Source organism: Anoplolepis gracilipes, chromosome 3 (genome assembly GCF_047496725.1).
Source record: "Anoplolepis gracilipes chromosome 3, ASM4749672v1, whole genome shotgun sequence".
Taxonomy (NCBI): domain Eukaryota; kingdom Metazoa; phylum Arthropoda; class Insecta; order Hymenoptera; family Formicidae; genus Anoplolepis; species Anoplolepis gracilipes.
This window is the reverse complement of record NC_132972.1, coordinates 15,301,807-15,316,243: the sequence shown is the minus strand read 5'-3', so window position 1 is coordinate 15,316,243 and position 14,437 is coordinate 15,301,807. Positions and strand designations below refer to the sequence as shown.

Below are 14,437 nucleotides of genomic sequence, written 5' to 3'. Positions count from 1 at the left end.
ATTTTCGTTACTTAATACAATAGTTTTCGCAAAAAAAAAAATTGTTTGGCTCATAGTAAACTATAAATATATAAGATATTTCGCTCAGACAACAGAAATAATTAAATCGTTTCTTGTCTAACGCAAGATTACAACAATAATAAAATTCATTATTGCAAAGTAGAGTTTTTATCTTCTATTTATATATATATATGTTTCTACAAGAAGAAAGATGTGCATATTTAGCACAGTGGAAGCTTCATTCCTGTTTTCTTTACGTCTCTCTTTAATTGTCAAAAGAATTGATACGTGACGTTGAACCTTGCCATCAGCTGCAAGATATTCTGTTAAGAACATCAATATTTCAATATCCAACTTAAGTAAATTGCCACAGATTTCTCTCTTCTCTCTCTCTCTCTCTCTCTCTCTCTCTCTCTCTCTCTCTCTCTCTCTCTCTTTTTCTTTCTCCCTGATTATTATTATCTTGTAAATAATGTTACTACGATGAAATTTCACTTTTAACTGATTAGATTCAATTGAAATGAATGTCTCGACTATATAGTTGCTAAATAACAAACTATGTATAGTTGCTGAATTAAAAGAATCGGAAAGATTTGTGTTGCATGATACATCATAAATACATAAGATTGTATTTCATAAAGATTGAGAAAATTTTAATCGCAAATAGCAATGCGCGTATGTATTGTGGAATTTTCAGAAGAAAGATACCTACTAAACTACGGATAATCACGTGTTATCGCATTTTAATGGTCTAGATTTGACGCTCTTGTTTCTGGCACAGTCTACATGCACGAACTTGAATCATCGGAGATTCACTGATAGATCACGTCCATGAAATAAGAAATGTTTGATAACGTATTGCAAAAGAGAAAGAGAGAGAGAAAGAGATGGCAGAAGAGAGAAAAAGAAGACAAAATTGGAAAGAGATCGACGAAATTTATCTTCTCATCGAAAGATTTAGATACTCCAAAAAATTGTATTTTCAAAATGTATACTTTTTAAGTATTATACATTAAAACTAAAAATCAACGCTTTAATTAAAAATTAATTGCGGTCAATTAATATTTTGCAATTTTCAAATCCTATAAATATTGCGAGAAAATAAAAAATCTGATATTTTCTTAATAATTTCCATGCTTTCTTTCCGAATACTCATTAAGTCCACCTGCAGTTACTTTACATGATTTTTTGTTCGTTCCTTCCATTTTTCCCAATATTGTCAACATTTAGAATATTCAAAAAACATCGACAAACCATTCAAAATACATGCTCCGCATTACACAATGTTTTAAAGTTTGCCTTTTGTCTTACCATCCCCTCTCTTCTTAGGCCAGTATAAAACATTGCTTATATTACTTGCAATTTCAAATTTTCGCAAAATAATAGGAACTCTTAGAAATGTCCTTTGTGGAAATTAAAAATCTCATCCTAGATGACGGAAGAATATAATGAAATTTTAGAAGAAAATAAATAAAGAAGAAAGAAATAAAGCTCATAGAAGAATAATATATGACAATAAAAATAACTTTAAATATAAGATGCACTATAGAACAAACGAAAAAAATGTCGTTTTTTTTATTTTATATACTTTTTATATTTGTTAGTAATCGCGTAGATTTGTAAACAAGGGCAAAACGGAAATCTACTCAATGCACTATGGCATAAATCAAAAGTTCATTTATATAAAATATTCAAGAAATTAATATTTAAAATATGAGATTGACTATTACATATATATTACATAAGTTTGGAAATGTTATTAAAAATAACGAAGTTTTATTGCAATTTAATAATAATTACATTTAAAGTAAATTTCATAAAAAAATAAACAATATATAAATAATATTAAATAATATTAAATCGTTTTATGTTCAGTCAAAATATTATATTATATTATAGAAGTTTCTAATTTACTGAATAAAATATCGCATATGCATTTTATATTATTGATTGAAATTAAAATTAAACTTTATTGTGATATATTTTAATTGTACACGTGCGTTACATTTACACTCTGGAATTGTGTCGTAATATTGCGATAGAAGTCACGAGGTCAAAATATAAAAAAACTATATTCTTGCATGATAAATCAAATGCAAAGTACACGATAGCACACAGTATAAATACAAAATGCGTGCTAAACGGTATTATTTAATTTTGCGATTTAATCGATAAGGTTACTTTATGATATAATTAATAAACAATATTTGAGAAACGGGGGAGAGATTTTATTATAAAGCAAAATCCAATGAGTAAGATTATCATAAGGAAAATTCTATAAACAAAATCGTCAATCTATCATGAGTTTCTTGCAAGAAGTTCAATATTTGTGGACAGAAAAGCTTGGTAAGAATATTGTTTATACTATATTATATTATATTGTATTATATTATAGCAACAATATTTCTTTTTTAGATAAGCTATAGTAACATGACTTGAAATTTAGTGATGATTAATAAATATTTTCAATTCTCGAGGAAAAATTTATTTATAGAAAAACTTTATAAAAAAGACTTTGCCATTATTAAACATATAAATTTTTTTATAATACATAATAAAATATAAATGACATTTTATAGTTCAATATTTTCATTTTGTAAAATATTCAGAACAAATAACTATTAATGTGATAATGACAAATAAAATAGATATAATACCTTAACCATGAATCTATGTAATACATTAACATTACATATATATAATTGATAATAAAATATAAATATTAAATTAATACATAAGTTTGCGTTTTAATCTCACTTGTAAGATTAAATGTTACTGGTAGTATGTCTATTATGCTCTACATACGTTAAAGTACATAAAAATAAAAATGTAGAATTTAAGCTGATCAAAACGGTCTTTTCATAATTTGATTGTTTCTTATAATATATTATTTTAATTTTCAGATCAACGAGTAGTCGATTTGCCTTTAATCGAATCTTCTTATTATGTGCCACTTATAATATTTGCATATCTGTATTTTGTACTCAGCTATGGGCCTCGATTTATGAAAAACCGACAACCATATTCGCTGAAAACGTTTATAAAATTGTATAATATCATCCAAATTGTAGGAAACGTTTGGTTAGTTTATGACTACATCGATAGCGGTTTGTTCACAAACGTATCATTAATGTGCCCCATTGTTCTTGACTACTCCTACAATTATACTGCAATAAGGGTAATAAGTTACATATAACATAGGAAATAGATGTACAATATATCATTGACAGATGTCTATTTACAAGTCTAATCATAAAAAACTCAGTGCACATTTCTCTTTACTAAATACGACTTTGTGTCACATTTTCGGTGTGTGTGAAGCTGGCGTATCATTTCGTGGAAACTCACAAATAATTAAGAGTTCTGACTTTATTTTCAATAGTTCTAGAGTTCTTGATGGTTTAAACAAATAGTTCTGGCGATTAAAGCAAAAAAAATGCCTTCGGACAAACTGAGATGCCAACTTCACGCAGCATCTCACTTTGTCCCACGACATTTTCGCTATCAGTAATTGTAGAAAATTGAAAGATCTATAGTTCTAGATGAGTTCTAAAAAGAGTTCTGCCACCCAAAAGCAGAAAAATGTTATGTAAGATAAAATAAAAAACAACGAATCCCATAGATACAGATCGAGGTGAGATGCCGGTCGATTATCGATAGTTCTATTCAATATAAAACAGTTCTCATATAGTTCTGGGCTTGTGCAATGCCTTTCCAAAGAGTTCTGCCATTTAAAATAATTAGATAATTTTTTAATTAATTATTATACCCGAAAATCGTGTAATTTCATACATAAAGGTGAGATGCCGGTCGATTATCGAGAGTTCTGTTCAATATAAAACAGTTCTCATATAGTTCTGGGCTTGTGCAATGCCTTTCCAAAGAGTTCAGCCATTTAAAATAATTAGATAATTTTTTAATTAATTATTATACCCGAAAATCGTGTAATTTCATACATAAAGGTGAGATTCCAGTCGATTATCGAGAGTTCTGTTCAATATAAAACAGTTCTCATATAGTTCTGGGCTTGTGCAATGCCTTTCCAAAGAGTTCTGCCATTTAAAATAATTAGATAATTTTTTAATTAATTATTATATCCGAAAATCGCGTAATTTCATACATAAAGGTGAGATGCCGGTCGATTTTCGGTAGTTCCGTTAATTCTAAATGAGTATTGGTATAGTTTTGGGCATGTACATTGCCTTTTCAAAGAGTTCTGCCATTTAAAATGTTTAGATAATTTTTTAATTAATTATTATACCCGAAAAACGCGTAATTTCATACATAAAGGTGAGATGCCGGTCGATTATCGATAGTTCTATTCAATATAAAACAGTTCTCATATAGTTCTGGGCTTGTGCAATGCCTTTCCAAAGAGTTCTGCCATTTAAAATGTTTAGATAATTTTTTAATTAATTATTATACCCGAAAATCGTGTAATTTTATACATAAAGGTGAGATTTTCGGGTATAATAATTAATTAAAAAATTATCTAAACATTTTAAATGGCAGAACTCTTTGGAAAGACAATGTACATGCCCAGAACTATACCAATACTCTTTTAGAATTAACAGAACTCTCGATAATCGACTGGCATCTCACCTTTATGTATGAAATTACGCGTTTTTCGGGTATAATAATTAATTAAAAAATTATCTAAACATTTTAAATAGCAGAACTCTTTGGAAAGGCATTGTACAAGCCCAGAACTATATGAGAACTGTTTTATATTGAACAGAACTCTCGATAATCGACCGGCATCTCACCTTTATGTATGAAATTACGCGTTTTTCGGGTATAATAATTAATTAAAAAATTATCTAATTATTTTAAATGGCAGAACTCTTTGGAAAGGCATTGTACAAGCCCAGAACTATATGAGAACTGTTTTATATTGAACAGAACTATCGATAATCGACCGGCATCTCACCTTTATGTATGAAATTACCCGTTTTTCGGGTATAATAATTAATTAAAAAATTATCTAAACATTTTAAATGGCAGAACTCTTTGGAAAGGCATTGTACAAGCCCAGAACTATATGAGAACTGTTTTATATTGAACAGAACTATCGATAATCGACCGGCATCTCACCTTTATGTATGAAATTACCCGTTTTTCGGGTATAATAATTAATTAAAAAATTATCTAAACATTTTAAATGGCAGAACTCTTTGGAAAGGCATTGTACAAGCCCAGAACTATATGAGAACTGTTTTATATTGAACAGAATTCTCGATAATCGACCGGCATCTCACCTTTATGTATGAAATTACACGATTTTCGGGTATAATTATTAATTAAAAAATTATCTAATTATTTTAAATGGCAGAACTCTTTGGAAAGGCATTGCACAAGCCCAGAACTATATGAGAACTGTTTTATATTGAGCAGAACTATCGATAATCGACCGGCATCTCACCTCGATCTGTATCTATGGGATTCGTTGTTTTTTATTTTATCTTAATTAACATTTTTCTGCTTTTGGGTGGCAGAACTCTTTTTAGAACTCATCTAGAACTATAGATCTTTCAATTTTCTACAATTACTGATAGCGAAAATGTCGTGGGACAAAGTGAGATGCTGCGTGAAGTTGGCATCTCAGTTTGTCCGAAGGCATTTTTTTTGCTTTAATCGCCAGAACTATTTGTTTAAACCATCAAGAACTCTAGAACTATTGAAAATAAAGTCAGAACTCTTAATTATTTGTGAGTTTCCACGAAATGATACGCCAGCTTCACACACACACATTTTCGTTAAAATAAAATAACTTTCAATAATTAAATCTTCGACTAATTGTAAGTTTTATTTTAAAATCAATAATGTAAGAGTTAATTGTAAGTAAAAAAAATAAACTTTTTTCTTTTTGATGGTATACACTATATCAAATTATTTTTATTTTTAAAATTGAATGAACATATATGTATCAACCTAATGTCATAATTACAACATTTATTACTTACTATATATTTATACATATTTGTAAAATAATGTAACAATGCAAATTAATACATCTATTGCATCATTGCAGATAAGTAGGGGTGTATGGTGTTATTTTTTGTTGAAACTCTTGGACTATGTCGAAACAGGCATATTCATATTAAGGAAGAAAAATAATCAAGTATCTCGTTTACATTTATATCATCATGTAACAACCTTAATATTCGCATGGTTGTCCGTAAGATATTTGGCTGTAGGTCCCACGGCATTAAACTGTTTTGTTAACAGTTTTATACATGTGATAATGTATATCTACTATTTCCTAGCAGCTTCAGGGCCAGAGATTCAAAAAGCTATACTACCTATGAAACAGTGCCTAACTATATCACAAATGGTAAATGCTCACAATTTTTCTGCACATTTTTTACATAGCGTAGACTGTCAGTTATATTCTCTTCAAACTGTCTTGTTTACGTTTCATGTTCAATTAACATTATTTATAAATCTCAACAATTTCTTTTATATTTGTGATTATATACATACAGGGTGTCCGGTCGCGACCGCCCCATAGCTCAAGGGCAGATAGAGCAGGTCAAGCTGAACATAAAAGTCCTCTACCATTTTGCGATTTTCGCAATTATTATTAAAATATTAATTAAAAACGCTCAACATATACTGAGTGCTATATATGGCGCGCGCTCACACGCTAAGCGTTTTTAATTAATATTTTAATAATTATTGCGCAAATCGCAAAATGGTAGAGCTTTTATCAGCTTTTAAAAATTCTTTAAAACAATTCATCAAAGATTCAAATTAATGATATATGTATGTTTTCTTTATATTATAGGTGCAATTCGTCCTATTGATACTGTATGTTTCGCAAAACTTTCTACCAAATTGCAAGATCATGGAGCACTGGATTGTCGTATTATATATCGGAAATTTATTAATGAATTTCTATTTGTTTTATAATTTCTATCAAAAGGAATACAATAAACCTAAGAGAAAGACCTTGTAAAGCATATGCAAATTCGAAAAACGTTGTTGATTGTTGTTTTTATGTTCATATTGCAAATTTATCGGGATAAAAAACATTTTATTTTTCGTTCGTTTTAGCATTTAACGTTATATTTATAATATGATAAATATAAATAGCGAAAAAAACAAAATAAGAAGTGCATTTTATTGAAATTCAGCTAATTCACAATACGAACAAATTTATAGATAAACATTGTATACATATGAAAGAATTCTATGCTAGCATTTACTGCATTTATAAATCTATAAAATTTAAATTTAGGAATAAGAGTCTAAAAATAATAATCATTATACATTTCTCTTATAAATGCTGTACAGAATTGCTCCAATTTTCTGTTTAGCTCTATCTGTTAGCATATACGCTACCCTCTTTATTAAATATCTACACTGTATGATATCTAATCATTATCTCTTATATAGTTTTAAATTATATTTATTCTATGTATAGATATTTTCTATGCTTTGTACAGAAAATTATTTTTTTCCTACTATATATCTAATAATAAATTTAAGTAAATATTGTTTTGTTGAATAAACACGTGGATTTATCTAATAATATCTGTTTGATCCAGTATAGAATAAACACGTGAATTTATCTAATAATATCTGTTTGATCCAGTAATCTATAAACTTAAATAGTTTTAGAATTATATCAACGCAATAAACTCTTTTCCGGCAAACGTAACATATGTTAATTACATCCTTGTTAATGTAAAACTCAATAAATTAAAAGAATGACATTTTTTAGGTTTACGTATCAATATCACTTTAATTAATTATAAATATTGATAATAATATCCAAGTTAAAAAATTTTGACTTGCTTCAATTCAAAATCTTATATTACAGTTTTATTTTTTCTATCTAATAATGTTAAAGTGAAGTAACTCAAGATAATACTATTCAGACAATATGTTATCGTAATATAGAACAATGTATACTTCTTATTTTTTCTTAGTTATAAATTATTATTTTTAAATTGTTTCTTAGTTATAAATTAACATTTTCTAAAAACAGGAAAAAAACAATTAACTACAATAAGCTAATAAAAAAAATGAAAATTTCTTAATCACGTAGAATAGAATCAATCATAAATTTGATAGCTATCTAAAATTCTGCTATCTAAAAAGGTAATTTAAATTTTATTTTTTATTATTAAAGCGTAATGTTTTTAACTCAAGTAACTTAATACATGACAGATATTAATATAACGCATATGTCAATAATTTTTAATATTAATTTACATAATGTATTATCTTGATGAAATCTTGATCTAAATGTCTCTCTCTATACATCTTATAAATACATTATATAATGAATACTTTTGACACATGTATTTATAGAATAGCCTTTGCAATAAAAATCGCACATACACGTATACAATATCATTAACATAATACGTCATATTTGTGTAACTTTTAGCGTTTCTTTATAAGTTATTGTTATCGAAAGTCTTCATTTAATATTATTGTTGCAATTTATAATAACATTTATTACATTTTTCCTAAAAGGACTACATTTTTATCTTCTTTGACTTATTTTTTTCATAAAGTGTATACATATATTTTCACACAAATGTAAATTCCATGCAATAATAATAAAATGCAAATAAATAGATTATCAAATACAAAATTTTATATTTTTACTAGTCATGGGTAATGGACAACTAAGTCTATCAAACAATTTAACAATAAATGCCTAACTTTTAGATATCGCAGTTCTCATTAAATTTAGGAACAAAATGTGAATATGTTAAATAACATAATTTTTTCATGTTATGTTAAAGCAACAAAATCTGATGTAATTAATTTTTTTATTCGAACATTCTATATTTTTTACATTATGGGGATTAACTAATGTCAAGCCATTTTGAATGTACATTTCTGCTAAATTCCACAATTTGAATAATTTGGACTACGGCAAAAAATTAGTACATATGTAATTAGTACATAATTAGTACATAATTCAATTATCTGACAGTCTTTAACTTTGAAAGTTAAGATAATTTAAAAAAAAAATATACTACATACTATAACAGAAAAACTAGTTTGAAATGTTTGGAATGTATTAATATTAATCTTTGAAGTATTCAACGCATTAATATTAATATCCAAATAAGAAATGAAATAGCGTTCGTATCATGAGCAAAATAACTATATAGAAATGATATGATCTATTTATTTGTTAATAAATATCGGAGACAATTGTAACTATTGGCTCTCATAGTTATTATATATTCACATTAATATAAAAAAAAAAAACATACTTTACAATACTAACTACATACTTTTTTTTTATAATGAAGAAAATTTGTGTTTATTTATAAAGTCTGGTAAATAAATTTATCTTTTTAACCGAATTAATGTGCACGTCTTTTAAGATGCTAAAAATGACTCGCATTAATTATAAATAAAGAATCCATATTACTAGAAGTTCGAATTATTATTAAACAATTTCCAAATAAAAGTATGTGTTATATTTTTGATATTTAATAAATCAAAATGTTTCATCAAGATTTTGTAATATAATATTACATAATATTCTTAATGCTAGGTATACATTTAAAAAACAAAAAAACAATTAAAGAAAATGTGACAGAAAAAATTATATATAGAGTGAGTCACAAAAATCTGACGACTATTAACGGATGACTATTAACGAACTCAAGACCAATATAAAAGGAAAAAATTATAGTTATATGAGGCAACAAAATTGGTGCACAATGTACATTTTATTTAAAAAATTATATTGTTCTTTTTTTACAGTTTCATCAACTCGCGGACACTGATATCGTCACTATTTCTATTAATGTTCATAATTTTTAAATATTTGTATTTTGTTTTATATGCTCATCCACGCTAAATCGACCGCCATATAAATTGAAAACCTTTATAATGCTTTATAACTTAATCCAAATTTTAGCAAACTTATGGATGATAAAAGAACATATATCTTTTAGTTGGTTTTCAACATAACATGTTCATTATTTCTATACTCAATTCCGGATTCTCCCAATAAGAATAAAGTATATATTCACAATTTATAATAATTATCATGAAATTGGTTTTCGATAAAGAGTCTTAAAAAAAATAAAGTTATAATAACTAAAATATAAATTTTACGAATTGTAACAGCATTAATTTCGAAAAAATCAACACAATGTGTGTGGTGCATAGTGTATAGTATTTATTAAATATATTTTTTTTATTTTATTTTAAAGCAATAAAATAGCAACAAATTCTAGTATAATTAACTTTTTTATTCAAGTATTCTATATTTTTTTCATTATGGGGACTAATTAATGTCAAACCGTAATGTGTTCGAACGTAAATTGTTGCTAAACAATTTAAGCAAAAAATCTGGACTACGACTAAAAATTAGTACATAATTAAGACATAATTACATTATTTGACAAACATGACTTTGAACAAAAAATGCTATTCATTATAGCAAAGAAACAAGTTTAAAGTGTTAATAATATACCTATAAAGTGCAAAGTAATGAACACATTAATATTAATATATGAATAGGAAGTGAAATGCAATGTTCATATCAGCAAGATGACTACTAAAAAATAAAAACGGCATAATCGATTTAGTATTAACTATAAAAACATCGGAGAATTGTAACTATTGGTGCTCAAAGCTAAAGAAATACATACCGTGCAATACTAACTGTATACTTTTCTTTATAATGGAAAAAATTTACAAATGTTTATTTATTACGTCTGGTAAGTAATTTTATCTTTTTAACCAAATTAATGCGCTTGCCACTTAAGATACTAGAAAAGAATAATTTGTATTAGTTATAAATAAAAGATTTCTATATTGATAGGAGTTTGTGCTATTATACAGTTTCCAAGTTAAAAGTTTGTGTTATATTTTTGACATTTAATAAATTAAAATAGTTTACTAATATTTTATAATATAGATATCAACATTTTTAATGATATACACTTAAAAAACAAAAATTCAATAATTAAAGAAAATGTAACATGAAAAAGTTAAATATAAGGTGACTCACAGAAACCTGACGATTTTCAAAATGAACTAAATAAATGAAATAATAAATATTTATTTCTTCAGGTAACGATAGCACGTAGAAAGCTATTTGAGTATCTTGCATGACCTTATATATTTTTTAATTAAAAAAATTTTTTTCACATTTATCAAATGTCTCCTACATTTTTCCTAGATTGCTCTTATTTATTACGAAGATTTGTATCACTATTTACACCATGTTGTCTAGTATAACTGTATTTTTTTCTGTATATTAAAAAAGCGTGAAAGCCAATATACACAAAAAAATTATAATGCTAGAAATAAATATTTAAATTATATTTTATTTATTTCATTTTAAAAATCGTTACGTTTCTGTGACTCACGTTATATAATAGAAAGTTTGAATTATCACGCTGCTTATTTACCTGAAAAATAAAAAATTTAGATTGTTTTTTAAAATACAAACATTTAAATATGACAAGTTTGTTGTTCTCTTTGCAATACAAATTTCTTATAATTATCTAAATATTAATGCAAAAAGGCCCAATAGTAAAATAATAATTACTATGTAACAATTACTATCTCGCGTATATAAATGAAAGAGCTTTCTGCTCTTAAATTTTATGTAAAAAATTGCACAAGGTACATTTTATTTTATTTTTTAATAACTATGCTGTTCTTTTTTACAGTTCCATTAACTCGTGAATGGATTCTGATTTCGTCACCATTAATGCTCATAATTTTTGGATATCTGTATTTTGTTCTATATGCTGGTCCACGCTATATGCAAAATCGACCGCCGTATAAATTGAAAAACTTTATAATGGTTTATAACATAATTCAAATTTTAGCAAACATATGGATGGTAAAAGAACATATATCTTTTGGTTGGTTTTCAACATACGGGATAACATGTTCATTAAGTCCATCAAATCCGAATTCTCCCAATGCGATTAAAGTATGTATTCATAATCTATAATAATTATCATTAGTTATCGATAAAGTGTTTTAAAAAAAATAAAATTGTAAATAACTTTAAAATATAAATTTTATAAATTGCAGTAGCATTAATTTGGAAAAAATCAAAACAGTATTTAAGAAAATATTATATTAATAATTATCTGGCAGATAACTAAATTAGCACAAAAAATAATTATTTAATATAATAGTATACTTATAATTTATTCAATTAATATATATCATCAGAAGATATCATCAAAATCTTTGAAGAAGTATGATTTATTTCATATTTAACTATAATTATTTTATTTTGAAATCCAGTTTTTTGGTTCGTTAATCGATAATATATAGGCGATATTTTTTTATTTTTTTAATAGCCCTTTATATGCTTCGTATTATCAAAGTTGTGTTTCAGATCTTCAATTGTGTATGGTGGCTACTTTTATTGAAAGTATTCGATCTCGTTGAAACCTGTGTATTTGTGTTGAGAAAGAAACAGAATCAGGTTTCTAAATTACACGTGTACCATCATGTATCTAATATATTTTTCAGCTGGATTTATTTAAAATACATTCAAGAAGAGAGGCTGACATTTATTTCTCTGATTAATTGTGCCGTGCATGTAATTATGTATACATATTATTTCATCTCTGCAAAGAGCAAATATCGACAAATAATATCTCCTGTTAAACCTTTTATAACTAGAATACAAATGGTAAGTTCTATTACAATATTTTATATTAAAATTTTTCGCACACGCACGCACACACGAACGTACGTATAAGCACAAAATCATAATGTAAATTTGTGCACGTTTGTGTGCGTGCGTGCGTGCGTACGTGCGTGTATAAATCTTTAAGGTGAAAATATATTTATCGCAAGAAAAACAGTTTCTAATTTTTTTTGGAGTAATACTTGAACTACTGCGCTCAAAATACAAGAGAAAAATGACAATTTGAATAAATTACGGAAATGAGCTCGGCAAGAATAATCTTCAAATTTGTTGAAACGTGAAAAATTGTTATTCTGAGAAATAAAACATGATTGTGTATAGTACCCAAATCTTATAGTACCTAAGAAGGTGAATGATCAAATCATTAAAAGAAAATGCATGAGCGTGAATATTTTTCAACAATCAAAACTGATTGGTATCTGGATTTGAAAATGAAGATTTAATATAAGTCAGTTATTAAAAAAATATTAGATATTGAATCTGCAATCGAAGACTGAGAAATTGACTGCCACATTTGAATCCTAATTGAAATAAAGCACGGAAGACAAGAAAAGAAAAAACTGTCTTTTAAATCTAATCGAAAAGGATGCATACCGTTAGATATATTGCATGTCGGTCATTATCTTTACCATCTGTGATCTTGTTACTAGGTGTTTGTAATGACACATTCTCGAAGTTTATTTAGTTCTATCCCGCATAAGCGAGTACGATCAAAATTCTGGAATACCTGCAAAAGCAAACAGTGACGTTTTCTAACGCAAGAAACATCATTTTAATTTAAGGGACTCTTACCTCAAAAGATAGGAATACTGCAAAGCGGAAAATGTACAGCATTTGCTAATCACAACAGAACGCTACTTAGAAGAAATGGATAATTGAAACGCATAAATCGTATGCTCTCATTCCTTTATTGACGAAGTTGATCTTTTAAAAACTAAATGAATGGTATAAATATCTTGCTATAGCTCAGCAAGCTCCAAGTATCATAATTCATAACAGTTTAGACATCACTATTCTATTTATTGTTTGGAACACATTGAGAGAACATCCAGATATTAAGGAGATGCAAAAAAGAAATAGTTCTCAATCTTCTAAGTTTCTTGTGAATTAAGAGCCTATAAAAAAACAACGTAAAAATTCAACGCAAAAGTAAATATAGGACTACTATAAACGTAAAATAACTAAAAAATAATATTACAACGAACATCTTATAGTTATAAAATGCATACAAGAATGCATACCAGAAATTGACGCATAAACTTTTAAAGCGATCGAAGTGACAAAAGTACTTCGTAAGAATTAATATCTTGTTCATAAGATAGGTGATAGGTGAACAAGAAGGAAGAAGAAAAAAGAAATTAAAGACTGTTCTTTGCGCGATAAATATATTTTTTCACATTATAATAACTAATATTAAATTATAATAACCTATACATATATTTTTATTATTTCAACATTTCGATTTCAGTGGTATAATGCATATTTGTATCATTTTTGTTTTTTTGTTTGCGAAATTAGATGCAGTTTATTGTCATGATAACGTTCTTACTACAAGTTTGGGATCCAAATTGTCACGTACCAAAAAACATTCAATGCGCTACTTTGCTAGCTTTTATCTTCATTATAAATTTACTAATATTTTTTTACTTATTTTATGATTTTTATAAAAAAAGTTACACTAATGTATCTAAGAAGGACTAAGATTAAATATTCTTCTTCTAAGATACTTATATTATACGTTAATATAATTTTTACTTATAAATTAAG

The 14,437-nt window shown here is 26.6% G+C and overlaps 3 protein-coding genes across 3 annotated transcripts in view; 2 read left to right on the top strand and 1 right to left on the bottom strand.

Moving 5' to 3' along the window:
* LOC140663681 (disks large homolog 1-like) overlaps positions 1-14,437 on the bottom strand; it is a 265,116-nt gene that overhangs the window by 127,655 nt on the left and 123,024 nt on the right. The window lies entirely within an intron of this gene.
* On the top strand, positions 2,157-7,707 carry LOC140663676 (very long chain fatty acid elongase 4-like). The gene is made up of 4 exons (XM_072888028.1): positions 2,157-2,346; positions 2,904-3,178; positions 6,032-6,334; positions 6,788-7,707. The coding sequence occupies exons 1-4, from the start codon at positions 2,301-2,303 to the stop codon at positions 6,956-6,958; spliced, it is 795 nt and encodes a 264-aa protein (XP_072744129.1). The 5' UTR covers positions 2,157-2,300; the 3' UTR covers positions 6,959-7,707.
* On the top strand, positions 10,381-14,402 carry LOC140663679 (very long chain fatty acid elongase AAEL008004-like). The gene is made up of 4 exons (XM_072888034.1): positions 10,381-10,706; positions 11,667-11,935; positions 12,353-12,652; positions 14,189-14,402. The coding sequence occupies exons 1-4, from the start codon at positions 10,670-10,672 to the stop codon at positions 14,369-14,371; spliced, it is 789 nt and encodes a 262-aa protein (XP_072744135.1). The 5' UTR covers positions 10,381-10,669; the 3' UTR covers positions 14,372-14,402.